The sequence below is a fragment of the Heterodontus francisci genome, chromosome 1, assembly GCF_036365525.1.
Source record: "Heterodontus francisci isolate sHetFra1 chromosome 1, sHetFra1.hap1, whole genome shotgun sequence".
Taxonomy (NCBI): domain Eukaryota; kingdom Metazoa; phylum Chordata; class Chondrichthyes; order Heterodontiformes; family Heterodontidae; genus Heterodontus; species Heterodontus francisci.
The window spans coordinates 41,894,934-41,914,645 of NC_090371.1; the positions used below are offsets into that span (position 1 = coordinate 41,894,934).

At 40.8% G+C, this 19,712-nt stretch overlaps 1 protein-coding gene and 1 long non-coding RNA gene across 8 annotated transcripts in view; both read right to left on the minus strand.

Moving 5' to 3' along the window:
* The window catches only part of LOC137376421 (uncharacterized), a 148,075-nt gene extending 142,354 nt beyond the window's left edge, over positions 1-5,721 (minus strand). Inside the window, exons 1-2 of the long non-coding RNA XR_010976215.1 lie at positions 5,695-5,721; positions 2,997-3,121 (exon numbers count right to left, since the gene is read on the minus strand). This is a non-coding gene — a long non-coding RNA (uncharacterized lncRNA). The remainder of the gene's footprint in view (positions 1-2,996; positions 3,122-5,694) is intronic.
* Positions 5,722-7,268: 1,547 nt separating this feature from the next.
* The window catches only part of LOC137376449 (protein FAM53A-like), a 139,658-nt gene continuing 127,214 nt past the window's right edge, over positions 7,269-19,712 (minus strand). For all 7 annotated transcript variants that reach the window (XM_068045515.1, XM_068045164.1, XM_068045086.1 and 4 more), the window contains one exon: positions 7,269-8,313. In XM_068045515.1, coding sequence (XP_067901616.1) covers positions 7,978-8,313 — 336 coding nt within the window. In that variant the 3' untranslated portion in view covers positions 7,269-7,977. The remainder of the gene's footprint in view (positions 8,314-19,712) is intronic.

Below are 19,712 nucleotides of genomic sequence, written 5' to 3' on the forward strand. Positions count from 1 at the left end.
AGGCCAAAATCAGATCAGCCACGATCGTATTGAATGGCAGAGCAGGCCTACTCCTGCTTCTATTACTCATGTTCTTAGAAGAGCAGGATGTTAGAACTGTACAAAACACTGGACGGGCAGACGGACCTTGGAGTGCATGTTCACAGTTCCCTGAACGTAGGAGGACAGGTAGATAGATAAGGTGGTTAAGGCAGCAATAACAGAAAATGCTAGAAATACTCAGGTCAGGCAGCATCTGTGAAGAGAGAAAAACCAGAGTTAATGTTTCAGGATTCTTCTCCTTTATTAGCAGAGACAAATATAAAAGCAGGGAGGTTATGCTAGAACTATAAACGCTAGTTAGACCACAGCTGGAGTACTGCATTCAGTTCTGGTCACCGCATTACAGGAAGGATTGATCACACTGGAGAGGGTACAGAAGAAATTCACAAAGGAATAGAGAATTTTAACTGAGGAGAGACTGGATAGGCCGGGGCAGTTTTCTTTGGCTCAGAGGAGACTGAGGACAGATTTAATTGCGCTGTCTAAAATTATGAGGGGCCTAGATAAAAGGGAATAGGAAGGTCTTATTTCTGTTAGCAGAAATATCCATAACCTGGGACATAGATTTTGAATAATTGAAAAGATTAGAGGGGAGCAATTTTTTTTCATCCAGAGAGTGGTGGGGACCTGGAATTCACTGCCCGAAAGGGTGGTAGAGGCAGAAACCCTCGTCGCATATATTATATAATAATGATTTGGACTTAAACGTGGAGGCATGATTGGGAAATTTGCAGATGACACAAAAATTGGCCGCATAGTTGATAGCGAAGAGGATAGCTGTAGACTCCAGAATGATATCAATGGTTTGGTTGCGTGGGTGGAAAAGTGACTAATGGAATTCAATCCGGAAAAGTGTGAGGTAATGCATTTGGGGAGGGCAAACAAAACAAGGGAGGATATTGACGGAAGAAGTGAGACGTTGGACTGCATGTCCACAGCTCCCTGAAGGACAGGTAGATAAAGTGGTAACAAAGGCATATGGAATGCTTTCCTTTATTGGCTGAATATTGGCAGATAGAATGCTGGAACTGTATAAAATGCTGGTTAGGCCACAGCTGGAGTATTTTGGACAGTTCTGGTCACATTATAGGAAGGACATAATTGCTCTGGGCAGTACACAGAAGATTTACAAGAATATTACCAGGGCTCGAAAGTTCCAGCTATGAGGAAAGATTGGATTAGCTGGGATGGTTTTCCTTAGAACAGTGGAAGCTGAGGGGTGACTTAATTGAGGTGTACAAAATTATGAGTGGCCCAGATAGACAGGAAGGAGCAGTTTCCCCCTAGCGGAGAGGTAAATTACCAGGCAGCACAGATTTAAGGTGACTGGTAGAAGGATTAGAGAGAATATGAAAAGCTTTTTCACCCAGAGGGTGGTGGGTGTCTGGAATCCACTGCCCTGATCAGTGGCAGAAGCAGAAACCCTCAACTCATTTAAAAAAAAGGTACCTGGATATGCACCTGAAGTGGTGTAATCTGCAAGACTACAGTACAGGTGCTGGAAAGTGGGATTAGATTGGGCGGCTAGTTTTTTCAGCTGGCGCAGACACAATGGGCTGAATGGCCTCCTTCTGTACTGTAACTTTTCTATGGTTCTATACACTTGAAGTGCTGTAACCTACAGGGCTACGGACCAAAAGCTGGAAAGTGGGATTAAGCTGGATAGCTCTTTCTTGGCCAGCACAGATATGATGGGCTAAATGGTTTTCTTCTATGTCATAAATTTTCTGTGTTTCCTTTCTACTTTAGCTACTTTCTACTTCCATATTTAAATCCAAACTGGTGGCAGATTTAAGGAATTCAGAATTCAGGGGGCATAAACTTGTGTTTATATACGATTTATATGTTATTTAATGTAGAATAAATGACCAATTATTTCAGAGGCATAACAAAAACAAAAGCCTTGTATGATTTGCCACCTCACATGCTGATGCTGAAAAACCTGATCACAATAACATCACCCATTCATTGCAATCATGTTACTAAAGTAGGGACTTTAAAAGAACGTTTTATCTCCCACTCTGCTTCTATTTCAATTTAAATAGAAAGGAACAAAGACTTATGTACTTCTCCCAATCTAACTCGTACATTCTCAGAACTGCAGATTTTCTTGGTTTCCATAATCTTCCCTTCTGCCCACAATATTCAAAATGGAAGCCTGACATCACCATTAATAATTTCATCATTTACTTCATGTTTTCTCTTACTCTCTGGTTGTGCATTCATAGAACTAAAGCATTGTAAAGTTTATTTAACCTCTTAATTTATCTCATTTATAGAACTGAAATTTCAGTGTCTGTAAGATTGCAGTGAGTCTATCATATGGCTAACTGGACTGCTTGCATGGCCAGATACTGTGTCTCAGCCCGATCTGAATCTTAACAGGCTATATCCTGGCCTACTCAGCTGTTCTGTCCAATCCAGCCTCTTTGCCCACTTGACTCAATCCAGCATCTTCCTGCTCACGTGGTACCAAACATGTGCTGCAGTTGAATGCCCATTTAAACATTTTTCTCACCACTTAGCCAGAGTGCGGAGAGGTAGGATACCCAATAGTGTGCGAGCTCTTTCCCGTCTTCAAGTTGGGTACCTGTGTACGTGGATGCGGGGAGGAAAGTTAAAGATAAATATAATAGGAGAGGGCAGATCTCAACTAAACATCCAATATTCCTGTACAGGAAAAAAATATAGGAGTGTTCTCAAACAGGGTGCGCTCCCAGGCTCTTATTCACTCCCAGCCCCGTGAATCCATCTCAATTTCCTCACTCTGTCCTCTGCACCCAGGAGATACAGGATTGGAGATGATCACAGGGTCAGAGCTCTGAACTGTATTCCCATTCTTCACCAGGAAGTGAAAAAGGGAAAAGACACACACACACACACGTGTGGGAAGGTAACAGCGTGCAAGATATAGAGACGACTAAGGGAAGGAGATTTACACCAAAAGCATTTACCTGCACTATCCTGGAGCTCAGATGTACTCCTTCAATCCAGTTATCAGCCAAAAATCTTCTGAGAAAGCCAGTTTTCCAGATGATCAGGGAGCATCCAACATAATTACAACAGGAATATACAAGCTCTGAAAGTATGCAGAAAAAGGATAATGTGCAAGAGGATTGAGTTATGAGGGAAAATAACTTTAGACCCTCTTGAAAGGAAGCAAAAAAAAAAATCTCCGAGCATGGTGTCCAAAAAAATTGGGTATTGGATCATAGCTGGCCTGCAAGCCCTGACCATCTGGCCCATGAAACCCAGGCAATTCACTTCCATCTGTTTTCATTTCTTACTCACTGGTCTGTCCTGCTCAAGATTGTTGGGCTGCTACCTGGAATGCACTTTAAAAAAAAAACACTTTTGCCTCATTGGTGAAATCAGTTCTGAATCATAAGTTATCTGAATCTTTGGATATATAAAATTTAATGGGAAGGCTTAATTGTATTTTACACACTGTCCACTGGGCTCTGTGGTATGTAATTAAGTAGCCCACAGACAAAACACCTTGAGCACTCAAAGAATATAAAGGTGGTAAGTGGAATAGAAAAAAAATTAATCCTCAGCACTGTTTCAAGTTAAACCATAAGAACTTTCCATTTTGTAACACCCTTTAGGACATCTGAAAGCACTTTACAGTCAATGTTGTAAATAAAGGAAACATGGCAGCCAACTTGCACACAGCAAAGTACTACAAAGAGCAATGAGATAGTGACTGGATTAAATCAGTTTTAATGAAGGAAAAATATTAACCAGGACACGGAGGGAAAACTCCCATTTTTCTTTTAATAGTGCCACAGGACCGTTCAGTGCCTCATCTAAAAGATGGCACCTCCAACAGTGCACAATATCTAGTACTGAAGCACCAATCTAAATTTGTGCACTCCAATGACAATGGCTTGCACCCACAATCTTCTGATTCAGAGGAGACTATTACCCTCTGAGCCACAGTTGACATCCCACTGCAGGACAAAAGAGAAAGGTAGAAATTGGAAGAAGACTAGTCTAGGCCCGATGTCAGGAAATACCTCTGCACACACATCAATAGTTGGAATGGTCTTCCAGGTAAAATGGAAGCAAAGGAACACAAGAAATAGCATCAGGAATAAACCATTCAGCCCTTCAAGCCATTCAATATGATCTGGCTGATTTGCTGCCTTAATTCCACCTTCCCCGATCGCTCCAGAGGTCAAAAATCTGTCCATCTCAGCCTCAAATATACTCAATGATGGAGCACCCACAACCATCAGAGGTAGACAATTCCAAAGAATCACAACACTGTGAAAGAATTCCTCTCACCTCAGTCCTAAATGATCAACCCCTTATCCTGAGTTGTATCTCCATGTTCTAGGTTCCCCACCGAAGTGAAATAACCTTTGATTACCTTGTCAAACGTCTCAGAATATTAGATTTCAATGAGATCACCTATTCTTCTGAACTCAAGGGTATATAGGCCTTATCCCAGGAACCGATCTACTGAACTTCACTGCACCTCCTCCGATGCAAGTACATTCATCCTTAGAGATGTAGATCAAAACCGTGCATAGTACTCCAGCTATGGTCTCACCAAAGCCCTGTAACGAATGTAGCAAGACTTCCTTATTCTTGTACTCCAATCCCCTTGCACTAAAGGCCAACATGCCAGTTGCCTTCCTAATTGCTTACTGGGTGTTCCTTGCACAGATACACCCAAGTGTCTCCGAACATTTAAAAGTTTCATGCTTTTTAAAAAAAATTGTTCTTACTGCCAAAGTGTATAACCTTACACTTCCCCACATTATACTCCATCTGCCACCTTGTTGTCCACTCACTTAACCAGTCTATCTCTTTGCAGCCTCTTGCATATGTACTCCTCACAGCATACATTCCCAACTAGCTTTGTATTGCCAGCAAACTTGGATACATTACTCTCAGTCTGATCAATTAAGTCATTAATATGGATTGTAAATAGCTAAGGCCCAGCACTGATCTTTGGGGATCACCGGTCACAAACTGTCAACTTGAAAATTTGCCTTTTGTCTCTGCATCCTGTCCATTAACCAATCATCCATTCATGCTAATATATTACCCGCAACTCCATGAGCCCTTATCTTGTGTATTAATTTTGTGTGGCACCATATCAAATGCATTTTGGAAATCCAAGTACTGTTTCCCCTTCAGCACCCTACTAGTTACATCCTCGAACTGGAACAAATTTATCAAACACTTTCTCTTTTGTAAAACCACCTTGACTGTCTGATCATACAATGATTTTCCAAGTGCATTAAGACTTCCTTAATAGATTTCAGCATTTTCCCCAATGCTAACTGGCCTTAGTTCCCAGTTTTCTCTCTCCCTTTCTTGAATAGTGGTGTTAGTTTGCTAAGAAATCTGTCAAGAGACAGATGCGATAGGGAGGCAAGGGGAGAATTGTTGATGGAATGATGCCAACTGGCCTCCCATATCTGTACTTATCTTTGTAACTTAAAGTATGTGTTATTGGATAAACCCCGCCAAACTGACAACTTTCACACCTAATCATTTGTTGTTAGCAACCTTCAAAAACAACCTACCTCATACCCCAAAAAAAGCCTCATCAGGGAGAAGGGGATCTATTACCTCAAAGCTTTGCCCAGTTTTCTTTTTCTAGTAAATATAAATACAGCCTCCTTATTCACTTACGTTGCATGCAATGACCTCAGGCAAAGCTGTTGTAAGCAACTGTGGCTACTAACACTCTTGCAGATCTGGGAAAGAACTACATACAGATTAAATATGTCATGTATTACCAATATTGTTAAGTAATACTGTATAATCATTGATACTTCATTGCTGGCAGCTCAAGCCATGGTGCATAAATTAAATGAAGTGATCTGTATTTTACTAAATCAGAGATATATATATATATATATATATATCTCTATCATGTAAATGTTTGTGCATTAAGGAAACGTAGCACATTATAGCCTCCTGATTCTCTGGTGTTGTTTGCCAGCACAGCATAATTTTAGACTGTTCCTTCAAGAGAACAGAAAAGCTACTCTAAACTGAGAGTGCACTGGTATCTATTTTCGATTCCTCATTTATATATAGGCCACCATTTGCCTAGAATTGCTCCAGCTGACCAATTTCAACTGCAGGCTAATTTAAGGTACTTATGTGCATCCTAGTCCACAAACAGTAAAATAATCATGGCTCACTTTCCTGTTCCTTGACACTAAATCCAGTGGCTATCAGATCAGGGGCACGCAATTCATATCTATAGTACATCACCCTCTTGAGGGTGCTTGCTGTCACCAGCTGCTTCCAGCATAGCACAACGCACCCTCGTAGGAAGGGTACTCGTATGGGATACCAGAGTGCAACAGAAGCAACTGAACTCGTGCTATCCTGACGTCGCAGCCCAACTGTGATGCCCATTGCTCAAATTTTGATTATGCAGGTCCATAGGGATGAATTCATATATCACTCAAAGATCTAACACTGTTGCAAGAGAAGCCCAGCACTATTATTTAAAGGGCCAGGCACCAAACTTGTAGATAAAGGTAAATTTGAAGAACTTCAGCTATTGCAAAGTGTCTGAACTTACAGTGGAGTGTATCTTTTAAGTCCACTTGACAAGGCCAATGGGCCTCAGGCTAACATCTCATCTAAAACATAGCTTCACCAATAGTGCAGCATCCCTCATAACTGCACTGGAGTGTCAACTGAGATTATCTGCCCAAGTTTCTGGAGTGCTGCTTAATCAATGATCTGCTGATTCAGTGGCCACAGTGCCAACATTTACACCAGCAATCTTGGACTCCAAAACAGTGCCTAGGATATGAAAGCAACATTTTAAAAATCCATCTCACCAAAATAAAATTCTTGATTTAATTTAATTTAAAAAAAGTACTCCTGAAGGCAATGTTACCACTCCATGCCCAAGATACTAGAGCACAAAGCTAACTGTTCATCTCTAATTTATATGTCTCCCTTTTACACCTCCAGTAACAAATAATGTCTGGACCTTGGTCTTAACACTTGGTTCAAAAAAGCAAATTTTGTAAATGGAATTGCTACAAGTGTTATTATTTTGGAAGACTCAGAACATTAGCACATGAAAAAAGTTTCTCCACCAAAAATAAGCCTCAAAACACCTCTATTGTAAAAGGTACTTTCTGCAGGTGGTGGAAGCCTTTTACTGTATAGAATGTGGATTATTAAATAGCAATGCAGAAAAACCCAGGAAATAATAAAAGGCACGCAAGAGGAAATGCAAAGCAAAAATCCATTTTATTTCATTTAAAGACTATATAAGTCTTCCTTCTAATATTGCTGAGGGTTTTGACTCCTGGGAAGATCGATCACAACAGGCAATCACAGTCTCTTTCCAAAGCTCAAGTGCTTATTACATTCTGTGACTAGTACGAGACATCCATTGTGTCTATTCAGCCATTTTGGGTTTATCAAAGCCATTAGTTTTCTCTTTTTAAAAGTAAAACGTCAATTTTTTTTTGTTGAAACACGACTTTTTTTTTCCACAAAAAGCAGCACTATACCTGCACCGACACCACTGTAGTTAAACCTGTGTAGTTTAATGTAGAATGCCCTTTTTAAAAAAAAAATCCACATCCTTGTAGAAGTCAGCTTTTCTCACCATTTCAGAAGCTACAGGTTGTAAAATATCCTCAACTGAGATGGATTTATAGAAAATCTCTTGCTCCAAAAGGTTTTGCAAACCCTAAAAACTGGCAACCTTGTGCAGCAAAGAAAGTTGCTGAACCCTCTACCACCTTCTGTGCACACACACGACGTGGACTACTTGCTGATGCTTTGCACAAAAGAAAACCCATCAAGCAGCCCAGAATAACCAATAGAATTTTTTTTTTTTTTTTAAATGGACACGAGTTATGCAAAGGTAATCCTCTACCACAACAAAAAGTATAAAAACAACCAGTCTCATCTAGAACATTGTTGCAGCATTCAGTTGTTTTCTATTTGTTCTAGATCCAGATCGCCACAGTCTAGCGGAAATATTCCTTCTTCAGTGCTTTCACAATCGCTTGTATCCTCCTCACTTTCACTCAGACTGACTTCTTTCCCATAATTCCTTGGATGGCATCCATCTGGGCTCTCAGTGACATGATACCTTGCAGAATCACAATCTTTGACTGGACTGGAGCCTGGTGTGATGATGTTCATTAAAAGATCATTTGAGTCACATGGTGAGGACACAATAGTCTTCATATGGTGATCATCTTCATCCTCATCATCATCTTCATAGTCAAGAGAGCAAAGGCTTTTTGAATTCTTTAATGTCTGAAATAAAAATACAGCTTGGTTAATAAACTGTTAAGGTTCTCTGAATTATCCACTTACAACTACTGTCATGCGAGGCCCCACCTGCCAAGAATGAGGCACATTTTAATTTTGCCATGAACATTGATTTTAAACTGTTGCTGGAGCAAGGAAATGACTTGTTAAATAGATCAGCTGTGGTTGGAAAAGATATCTGCATATTAACAGTGTTTAGAAGGGCAAAGGACCATTCCCTGACCCATTCAACCCACAAAGGACCTTGATCACCAGGTATTGTGCAAGAGGAGCAGTCCAGAGATGCGAAGGTGATACAATCCAGGACTGGTTGGAGCAGTGGGTCAGATGACTAACTGACTGTTCCAGGGTCTTTTGAACTAGCTAGAGTTTGAGCAGAAAGACTGTTTGCTCCTGGACTGAAGATCTCGCCTATCTGCTCCCATCTTTCTCTGAATCCACTGAAGCCACATGAACCCCAATAGAGAAAAGTCTCCTACAGCAAACAAGGTTTAAGAATAATACTGGGCCCCAACGAAAGCAAGATCTACCTACAATCAAGGAATCTACAGTGAGCTCGAAGAACTGTAACTAAAGCTCTTCAGATATTGCCTCAAACTTTTCTTCTGCTTTTTTCACGTGTATATCGCATATGCATGCAAGCGTGGGTGCATCGTGTATCCGCAGGCGTCAACCGAATTTGAGTTGAAGTTCAAGTTAAATAAATTTCAACTTTTCTTCTTTAAACTTAATAAAACCTGTTTGTGCTGGTTTCTTTGCCTTATAATTGGAAAGCAGTGAACAAGGATTCACTTAGGGAAGCTTAAAATAAAACCCTGTTACACTAAGACCAGGTGACGACTGAGAAGAAACCTATAGACACCTCTCTCATCTGGTCATAACACTACTCAATTTTCACATTAGAATTGCTTTTGGTAGGGCATGATTACAACTTAAGTCCCATTCTAGCAGCTCTTCAACAATCTTCATGAAGAGAGAGAAGAGGGAAAATAAAAAAAGCAAATGATGCATGGAAAGGGAAGCTAGAGATGTAAACGAAAGAGAAAGGAAAAGAATACATCGAATGGGCGAGATGAAAAGACTGAGGAGCATCCTCCTGCAGCACACAGACCAGCATACTTCCATTGGGCCAAATGGCCCATTTCTGTGCTGTAGAATTCTATGTAGAGAAAAATTTGCATAAAGCACCATTTCTCAAAGCCTAAATTACGTGCTCAAGTTGCTGGAATGGGGTTAGCACTCTTGCCTCAGAGTCAGAAGTCATCACTGATGTCATCACAGACTGACATCTTTAGACGATACATGGAAGCAATGGTAACTTAAGTAAAGCAACTGATAAGGTCATTTCCTGTAGTTCACTTCTACACTACCAAAAATGCGCTTACGCAACTTTTATGGGAAAGTCTGAGAAAATCAGAATTTCTGAAATATTTTTTTTCCATGGGAATTTCATGTGAAAAATGGTAAAGCTTTTCAATTAACCAAATGCAGTACAATAACTGGCATTTATACAGCACCTATAATGTAGAAAAACATTCCACTGTTGGAGAAAAATTGGATGACCAGCCAAAAGCAGGAAGTTAGGAATGGTAACCAAAAGCTTGGCCAAAGAGGTGGGTTTAAGGAGGAACTTACAAAAAAAAAGGTGAAGAGGTGCAAGGAGAACCCAGAGCAGGAGGCCTAGTTGGCTGCAGGAACAACTGCCAATGGTGTGAAGGGAGGGACAAATCACAAGAGGCCAAAAACAGGAAGAATGAATTTTTGGGGGAAGTGGTTTATAGCACTGAAAATGCTCTGGAGAGAGAAACAAGGTTAACATTGCAGGTCATGATTCTCTGTTCCTCTCTCCAAAGATGCTACCTAACTTGCTGTGTATTTCCACCATTTTCTGCTTTTAATTAGGAAAAGTCCAGCCTTAGAGGGATTTAAAAATGACTTTTAAATTTGAGGCACTGTGGAACGGAGTCATTGTAGGGTGAACAAACACAGACTGAGTGGGACTTAGTGTGAGGTAAGATTGAGCAGAGATTTGAATGAGCTCAAGTTTATGGAAGATGGAAGGCCAGCATTGAAATAGCAGAGTCTGGAGGTGACAAAGTATGGATAAGGGGTTCAGCAGCAGATGGACTGGAGGAAGCAGATGGCTTTTGTGATAGAAAGGATACGAGGTTGGAAGCTCAGCTTGGTGTCAAATACAATGCTAAGATCGGGAACAGTCTGGTTCTGCCTGAAACGGGCTGAAGAGGGAGGGGAAGCGTCAGTGGCAGGGGTAGTGCTGAGACTGAAGATGGTGACTTTGCTCTTAATGATTTGCTGGAGGAAATTGTGGGCTGATTTTTGTGAAGATGGGGGTCCCAGCAGCAAGTTGGAAGCTGGGGAGAGACCATGACAGCCTTCCGTCAGACCCCCAGTGCAGTTTCACTCTGGGCAGGCAATTAACTGCCCATCGGGGACACCTTCCCTTCAAGAGACTAACTCCCACCTAGAGAGCTGCTGGCCAATCGGAGGGTCAGCAATGCCACTGAGAGTAGTGGTGACTGCCAGTACTGCAGAAGGCCCTGCAGCAGCCAAGAATTCAGAGACCCCAGGAGGGGCAAGTGGGGTCGGGGTTGCCAGGCAGGCCCCAGCAATGGGGTGGTGGCCATCACTGCCAGGGCCCTGGATTGTCCCCGAAGGAGGTACCTCCACAGACCCTGCAAGGAGGCCGCCAGGTTTTACCTGGTGGCAGCAGGCCCCTCCGCCTTCTAACAAATTGAGGCGGATGCGGGAAGAAGCCTCTAAGTGGCCACCAATTTGTCACCTAACAGCCTCAATTGGCCTGGGCAGGAAGGCCATTCTCTACCTTCCCTATCCCAGACTAAATTGGATATCGTCAGGAACGCAACGGGCACTCCACCCCCCGCCTTCCAGTGCAATTTTATATGAGCCCCCCACCCCCCACTTCCTTTCTCGTGCCAAGGGGGCCCATAACATTCAGCCGTGTCTCATCCAAGACTGGACGTCAAACAGTTTCCATGGCCTTGCTCACATCTCTAACCTACCTCACACTACAGTAACTCCTCCAAACTTCACATTCATTAGACACTGGCCTCAAGAATTATCCCCTCCTGTGTGCATTCCCTGCATTTCCCCCACCCTTCCAAACAAATCAACACACCAAGCTCTTGAATTCCCTTTCTGCTTAGTTGTAAACACAAAAACTGCTTTAGAGGGCATAGCTAAGGTATTACTTGGCATCTGTCTTAACCAAGGAAGAAGATGCAACCCAGGCAATGTTGAAAGAGGAGATAAGTCAGACTAGAGGGGTTTAAAATTGAAGAGGAAGTATTAGATAGGCTGTCTATGCTTAAAGTGGATAAGACACCAGATGAGATGCATCCAAGGATACTGAGGGAAGAGAGGGTGGAAATTGCAGAGACACTGGTCATAATTTTTCAGTCTTCCTTAGACTCGGGGGGTAGTGTCAGAGGACTGGAGAATTGCAAACGTTACACATTTGTTCAAAAAAAGGGTGTGAAGATAAGGCCAGCAACTACAGGCCAGTCAGTTTAACTTCATTGGTGGGAAAACTACTCGAAAAGTAATTTGGGACAAAATCAATAGTCACATGGACAAATGCGAGGTAATTAAGGAAATCCATGCTGGCCTTCCTTAAGGGAAAAGCATGTTTAACTAACTTGGAGTTTTTTGAGGTGGTAACAGAGGGTTGATGAGGGAAATGCTGTTGATGTGGTGTACATGGACTTTCAAAAGGCATTTGATACAGTGCCACACAACACACTTGTGAGCAAACTTGTAGCTCATGGAATAAAAGGGACGGTAGCAACATGGATATGAAATTGGCTGAGTGACAGGAAACAAAGTAATGGTTAATGGATGTTTTTCGGACTGGAGGAAAGTCTGTAGTGAAGTTCTGCAGGGATCAGTGTTAGGACAATTATTAATTAAAAAAAACAAAGTGCTGGAAATACTCAGCAGGAAATACTCAACTCTGCTTCTCTCTCCACAGATGCTGCCAGACCTGCTGAGTATTTCAGGCACTTTGTTTTTAATTCAGATTTCCAGCACCTGCAGTATTTTGCTTCCATCAGTGTTGGGACCCTAGCTTTTCCCGATATATTAATGACCTAGACCTTGGTGTACAGGGCACAATTTCAAAGTTGACAGATGATACAAAAAACTTGGAACCATTGTGCACTGGGGAGGATAGTGTAGAACTTCAAAAGGACAGACAGGTTGGTGGAATGGGCAGACAGTTGGCAGATGAATTTCAATGCAGAGAAATGTGAAGTGATGCATTTTGGTAGGATGAAAAGAGAGACAATATAGAATAAAGGGTACAATTCTAAAGGGGGTGTAGGAGCAGAGGGGCCTAGGTGTATATGTGCACCTGAAGGTGGCAGGACAGGTTTAGTCATTAATAAAGCAAACAGTATCTTGGACTTCATTAATAGGGGCAAAGAGGACAACAAGGAAGTTATGTTGAACTTGTATAAGGCACTAGTTCAGCCTCAGCTGGGAGTACTGCGTCCAGTTCTGGGCGCCACACTGTAGGAAAGACGTGAGGGCATTGGAGAGAGTACAGAAAAGATTCAAGAGAGGGATGAGGAATTTCAGTTATGAAGATAGATTGGAGAAGTTAGGACTGTTTTCCTTGAAAAGACGGCGAGCTAATTTGATAGAGGTGTTGAAAATCATGAGGGGTCTGGACAGAGTAGATAGAAACTGTTTCCACTCGTGAAAAGGATCGAAAATGAGACGAGACAAATTTTTAAAAAAAATTCATTAATGGGATGTGGGCATCGCTGGCCAGGCCAACTTTTATTGCCCTTGAGAAGGTGGCAGTGAGCTGCCAACTGAGTGGCTTGCTAGGCCATTTCAGAGGGCATATAAGAGTCAACCACATTGCTGTGGGTCTGGAGTCACATGTAGGCCAGACCAGGTAAGGACAGCAGATTTCCTTCCCTAAAGGACATTAGGGAACCAGATGGGTTTTTACAACAATCAACAATGGTTTCATGGCCATCATTAGAATAGCTTTTTTTTTTTAAATCCCAGATTTACTAATTGAATTCAAATTCCACCTTCTGCTGTGGTGGGATTTGAACCCATGTCCCCAGAGCAATACCCTGGGTCCAGTGATAATACCACTACGCCACCGCAAGTACTTGAAGATTTAAAGTATTTGGTAAGAGAAGCAAAAGTGACATGAGGAAAAACTTTTTCACGTAGCGAGTGGTTAAGGTCTGGAATGCACTGCCTGAGAACATGGTGGAGGCATGTTCAATTGAAGCATTCAAAACGGGAATTAGACAGTTAGATGAAAAGGAAGAATGTGCAGGGTCACGGGGAGAAGGCGGGGCAATGGAAGTAAGGGAATTGCTTTTTCGGAGAGCTAATGTGGACATGGGGCGAATGGCCTCCTTCTACACTAACAATTCTGTGAAATGGTCAAAAGCAACCACCTGTAGTCAGCAGAATGCATTATCTATAAACCACTTACATAGGGAACTTATATAATGTTTAAAATTTATCTATATTGCAATTCAAACACTTGCTACTATCCTGTGTATTAAAACTGTTACTATTAAGTCATGGCTTCCCATCTATTAGTACAAAGCTGAATTTACTGGGAAGAACCATCAATCTTGGGTCCCTGGTGGCAGAATTACCATTAATACCCTAACATAACTGTACATCACTTAATGCGATTTCACTTTTGTGAAGTCTCAAATTTACAATTCTCATCGTCTTATTCAAATCCCTTCATGGCCTCACCTCTCCCCATCTCGACAATCCACTGAACTCTGCTCTTCTAATTCTGGCCTTTTGCACATCTCCAATTTTCATCAACGAAAGCCATAGCAGCTGTACCTTCAGCTGTCCAGACCTTAAGCTGTGGAATTCCCTCCCTAAACCTCTGCCTCTCCTCCTTTAAGAGGCTCCTAATAGCCTACCTCTTCCCTGTCCTGGTACCTCATGCGGCTCTGTCAAATTTTGTCGAACACTTGAGGCGTCTTGGGCTATTTTATGCAATAATAGCGCTATCTAAATGCAAGTTATTGATGGAACAAAAACAGCAAACTCCCTGGCCAAGTCGTAAAGGATCCTGTGTGGAAAAAGAACATGCCTCACAAGAATCATACTGGTGCTAAACCTCAATGATGCTTCAGTTCCTCCACACGTATAATCAATAAAACAGACTGCACACTTAATGAGCTCTTTGCTCTCCAAATTTACTGCAAGGCTTCATCTCTCAAATCAACCAAAACATTTTTGGTTGAAAAAAATTGTTCCAAGAAAACAATTTAGTAAATATATAAAAAAAAACTGGAAAAAAATCATTTTGGTTAAGAGAATGGAGTGATCATTTTCAAAGATTTTCTACACCATCTTTGATAAAATTATTTTTGTATGCTTTTCAATGTTTCTCCAGAAAGACGTGGCATTAACAGATCAGTGTTTGCCCTGGAATTTACAGCAGTATTGGAACAACGTATTTAATTCTGCATGACCTTCGTCCTAGTCGGACAAGCAAACCGAACTGGCATCAGATTTTGACATTAAAGGGGGCTTCGTGCACCAGGCAGAGAGCGACTAAACCCAGAAGAACCACACATTATTTCACACAAATATCAATGAGATAATACTTTCACGATAGATTGATGGAAATCATCTTTATTGACATAAAAGATGGTGTTCTGTTTCAAGACCCAGAAGATTGGCAGAGGCTGAAGGTTTTCATCATAAGTACTGCAGTTACAAATATTTTTAACCACCCTTTTCGGATTATATCTGACAGCAAGCTTGAAACTGATCAAATGCAGAGATATGGAAGATTAAATGACTCAAATCATATTTTAAGATCCCCAATGCTTTTCACACTATTGAAAAACAAGTTGGGGCTATTTCTTATCTCCCATCAACACAGCTGCTGTTAATGCAAATTGTATGGCAGTGTTACATCAGTAAAATATAAAGAGATTCCTGCTTCATTTATTTACATTACTGTGGAACATTACCTCAAAGCATCTGGTCTGCATTTGCAAACCTGAGAGAACCCTAGGAAAATACACAAGAGGCCCATTTTCTAAAGTTAGCTCTTAGTGACAATAGTTTAAATATAGCAGTCAATTAGCCACCTCTACATGAAAAAAAATCACACGCCTCTGCATTTTAAAAATACATTTCGGTTGAGAATTTCCCCATCGCATTTGCTACTGGGCTACTTTTGTGGTTAAAATAGAATTCACAACAATGGAATACATAAAGCAGCTCATTTCCTTTTCATGAACTTACCTACAAATGGAGCAATAATAAATTTAGATGAGGCATAAAATGGGCCAAAGTACAGCATGCAGTTTTAAATACCTTGTTACAAAAAAGGCATTAAAGCCAATAAAGATTCACCAGGGTGATACCTGGCACGAGAAACATTAAAAACTTGAGATACTGTGACTTTTGCCATGAAGATAAAATGGACTTTGAGATTTAATAGAAGTTTTTAAAATTAAGGCTTTAACAGACTGAACGAGAGGCACCATTTCCTCTGGTTGGGATAACAGAAGGTCATCAATTTAAAATTGTCACAGGTCATGGGCAGAGGAGAGTTTTTAAAAAAAATAAAAAGCGAGGAACTGTTTAAAATTCAAAATAATCAAATTTGCCATAGGGAGCAGTTGAGGCAAAGTCCATTGCATCTCAAGAGATCAGTAGATAAACTTTTGAAACCGGACGATTAGGAAATGGGGGGGCGGGTGGAAAAAAAGAGAGCAAACACGCAGTTGGATTAGTTCAAGCCTTCTCTAGTAAACTCTGGCACAGATATGATGGACTAAATGGTCATCTTCTGCACTGTAATGTGCTACAGTTCTAACTCAGTTAGAATTCAGATATCTCAAGCTTCAATATTTTACACTATCTCTATAGTGTATAATATTGGGCCTGGAAATCGAGAAACCACAGCTAAGCAATACCATTTTCAAGACATGTTACAGTCAATGAGCAGAAGCTGAAGCCAATCAATAAACTCCTGCCCATTTTAGCTTCAAAACAATTTAGAGCAGTACAGAAAAGCAGGTTTCATGTTCCTACTGCCAGAATGCTACAACTTAGTCAATCTTTAAATGATTAAAAGTCATAAGCATAAAACTGAGGTAAATAGTTTCTCTAGGAAATTGAAGGCCCTTAATGTTCTTTTCATATTAATACCAACACATCAACTTGAGACAACATCCTGTAAGAATAAATTTGGTAAGGTGGTTACTGGTGTCAGCATTACTAGACCTTTAATGTGGTTAAGTTGCACTTAGCAGTCTTAACTGTATCCTTTGGACAGTTATTTTATAATTCAACATCTAAAATTCAGCAACTAAAAGTACACAATCAGCAGTGAGATGTGTATAGAGGATCTCACCACAAGGGAGCCGGATCAGAAATGTTAACATTCAGAGGAAATAAAAAATTCACTGCATCTTACTGTCAACTAAGATCTGTCCTTTATATATACACAACCCATCCTGTAAAAATTTAAAATAGCATTTTAAAATAAGTCTAAGTCTCTAATCATAACTCCACACTTGGGTTAAGAGATGCAAAAACAAAAAGTGCAAGCTTAAGTTAAAGCATAGGCAAGACATTTAAAAAAAAAACAAAAATGTGATAAAATGGCAAGCTTTAAATGCATACAAATAGTCATTTGTTATAACAATGGTGATCTACTATACTTGCTCCAAAACAAGTTTCCAAACCAAAGTTTACCCTTAATGTAACTGCAGGTTTAATAACTTGTCAACTCATCTGTTTATAAATTAATGAAACTTCTCTTTTTCAAACTTGGTTGTCCCACCCAATGAGACCATACAAATCTTCTTCCACTTGACCCAGAGTAGAACCTGTTCCTGTCCTTACCAGCTAATGACTCTGGAACACTCCCATCACACCCTGCACATAAGCAGATAACTCAATTTCTCAGCCAGATCACAAATCGCCACACCCACTGTGAGGAGGACTCATCACTTGCTGTTTCACTGATTTAGGCACTCAGACACAGTCATCTGCACATTTTTGTGTTAAGCACAGACCTGCACTTAGTTTTTTCTTTTATACAAAAGACATGTTTATAAAACCACCACCTCCGGAACCTCTGAACACATTACAGATAAACAATGGCTCTCGGGCACAGATGCAATGCTGCTGTTGCATTGAATTTTATAAAAAACCTTTCATACTGCCTTTGTACAAATCATGTTTAAAAGACTTGAATAATACGGTCCGTCTTCCTCCTACCCCACCAGGATATTTAGAGTAGCTGTGGAACTCAATTCCAACCCACTTTTTCTTTTTATATTAAAAAAAGGTGGAGCCCCAGAGATAGGACAAAGGTTGATCAAAAGCTATTACAGCATTCCTTGTGCAAAGGCTAGAGCAAACAATTAACATGAAGGTTTATGCACGGTGCACTGATGTGGCCCCATACAGTGCAAAAATCCCTTAAAGTCATTGACTACAGCCATTACCCAAAATCTGGAAGCATTTTACTTATGAAAACAAGAGACAGCAACACTAAGAATAAAATGTGCTATAGGGCTGGAATGTATTAATTTGAATGAAGGAGGCATAGTAAGAGATACAGAACTCCATGTGCGACTGCTAACTGTTAGAATGGAAATGATAACTGCAGTGAGATTGGGACAGCGTGGGTGAGTGTGTGTGGCAGAGTAACCACCACCAGGATAGAAAGAAATCAGTGGACTGAACCAAGTGTAAAACATTTGTTACAGGATGCAATTAAAAAAAAACTACTTTGTTTGACATTATTTCCTTTCCACAATGCCATCATTTAGACAACCTACTGCCAAAGATTGAGGAAACTATGAATACGGAAGATTACTTCATTAAAGCCCACTTCAGGCCTAATTTCACATGGTGAACCCATGGTGTTCCAAAAGCAGCAAAACACAAGCAGCTCTCACTGCCTTAGTAGTGCTCTGTCATTGCCCCAAATGCCTCTAGCCTCTATTCACAATTAAGTACCCCAGCCTGTTATCTGCTATCACAGGACAAAGCACTGGTTTGTTTGCAGCTCAGTCTTGACTGTTGATCATCATTTCCAGGGCCCTGCCTACTGCTATCGTTTTTCCTTCTTCCCAAGCCTGTTGGAATTTGAACTTTAAATGGATGCTGTTCTCAGGAACAAAAGATAAAAAGACTCTTTGATTGTTCATGCATTGCTCAAATTGAAAAGGCCAAGATCCATCTTCAGCTTAGCCTGGCTAGAACTTATCCATTAGTTCCCATTCTAAAGAAAGGCTTTTGCCTACAGCGACATTATGCACTTCCATTCAGAAAAAAATCCTCAGGTTTAACCGTGTTTTCTCTGAATGGAGGGGGTTTATGTTGGCACACAGACAACTTTCAAACTTAACTATGTACACATACATATGTATGCTGAGGGACAGTCCATTCCTGTTCTGGTATCTCTCTCACACTCATTTGGAACTCAGTAAATATTAGTATCTTTGATTTCTTTCACAACTGCTAGCATACTTTTAACTGGAATGGGAGAGATTTCTTTTGCCAAGTTGGTCACTTCATGCACCTGAGGCCACCTCAAATAGGATTTCAAAATTTGAGTTTGTGTTGATATCAGTCCCTTTAGTATTCTAAAAAAAACCCTTTCAGACTTAAAATTTAAGAGTGCAGAAATGACCATCCAGAAAGAGATGATAGTAATTTAAGCTGCAAGTGTGAAAGCCATATTTCTATTAAAACAGAAATGAATGAATTGGGATACTTTGGACTTTGAATTGTCATTTATGCGGTAGAAATAAAAAGAAAACTGTCGAGGAAGTAAGGGGCCTTGGAGTGAACGTCCACAGATCCCTGAAGGTAGCAGGACTGGTCGAGAAGGTGGTTAAGGCGGCATATGGAATCCTTTCCTTTATTAGCTGAGGTATAGAATACAAGAGCAGGGAGGTTATGCTGGAACTGTGTAACTCAAGTTAGGCTGTGTGCAGTTCTGGTCACCTCATTACAGAAAGGATATAATTGCACTTGAGAGGGTACAGAGATGATTTACTAAGATGCTGCCAGGACTGGAAAAATGCAGTGATGAGGAATGATTGGACAGGCTGAGAGGAGACCTGATTGAAATGTACAAAATTTTGAGGGGCCTGGATAGAGTGGAGGTGAAGGGTCTATTTACCTTAGCAGAGAGGTCAGTGACGAGGGGGCATAGATTTAAAGTGATTGGTAGAAAAACTAGAGGGGCGATGAGGAAATACTTTTTCACCCAGAGGGTGTTGATGGTCTGGAACTTACTGCCTGAAAGGGCAGTTGAAGCAGAGACCCTCAACTCATTCAAAAGGAGTCTGGATATGCAC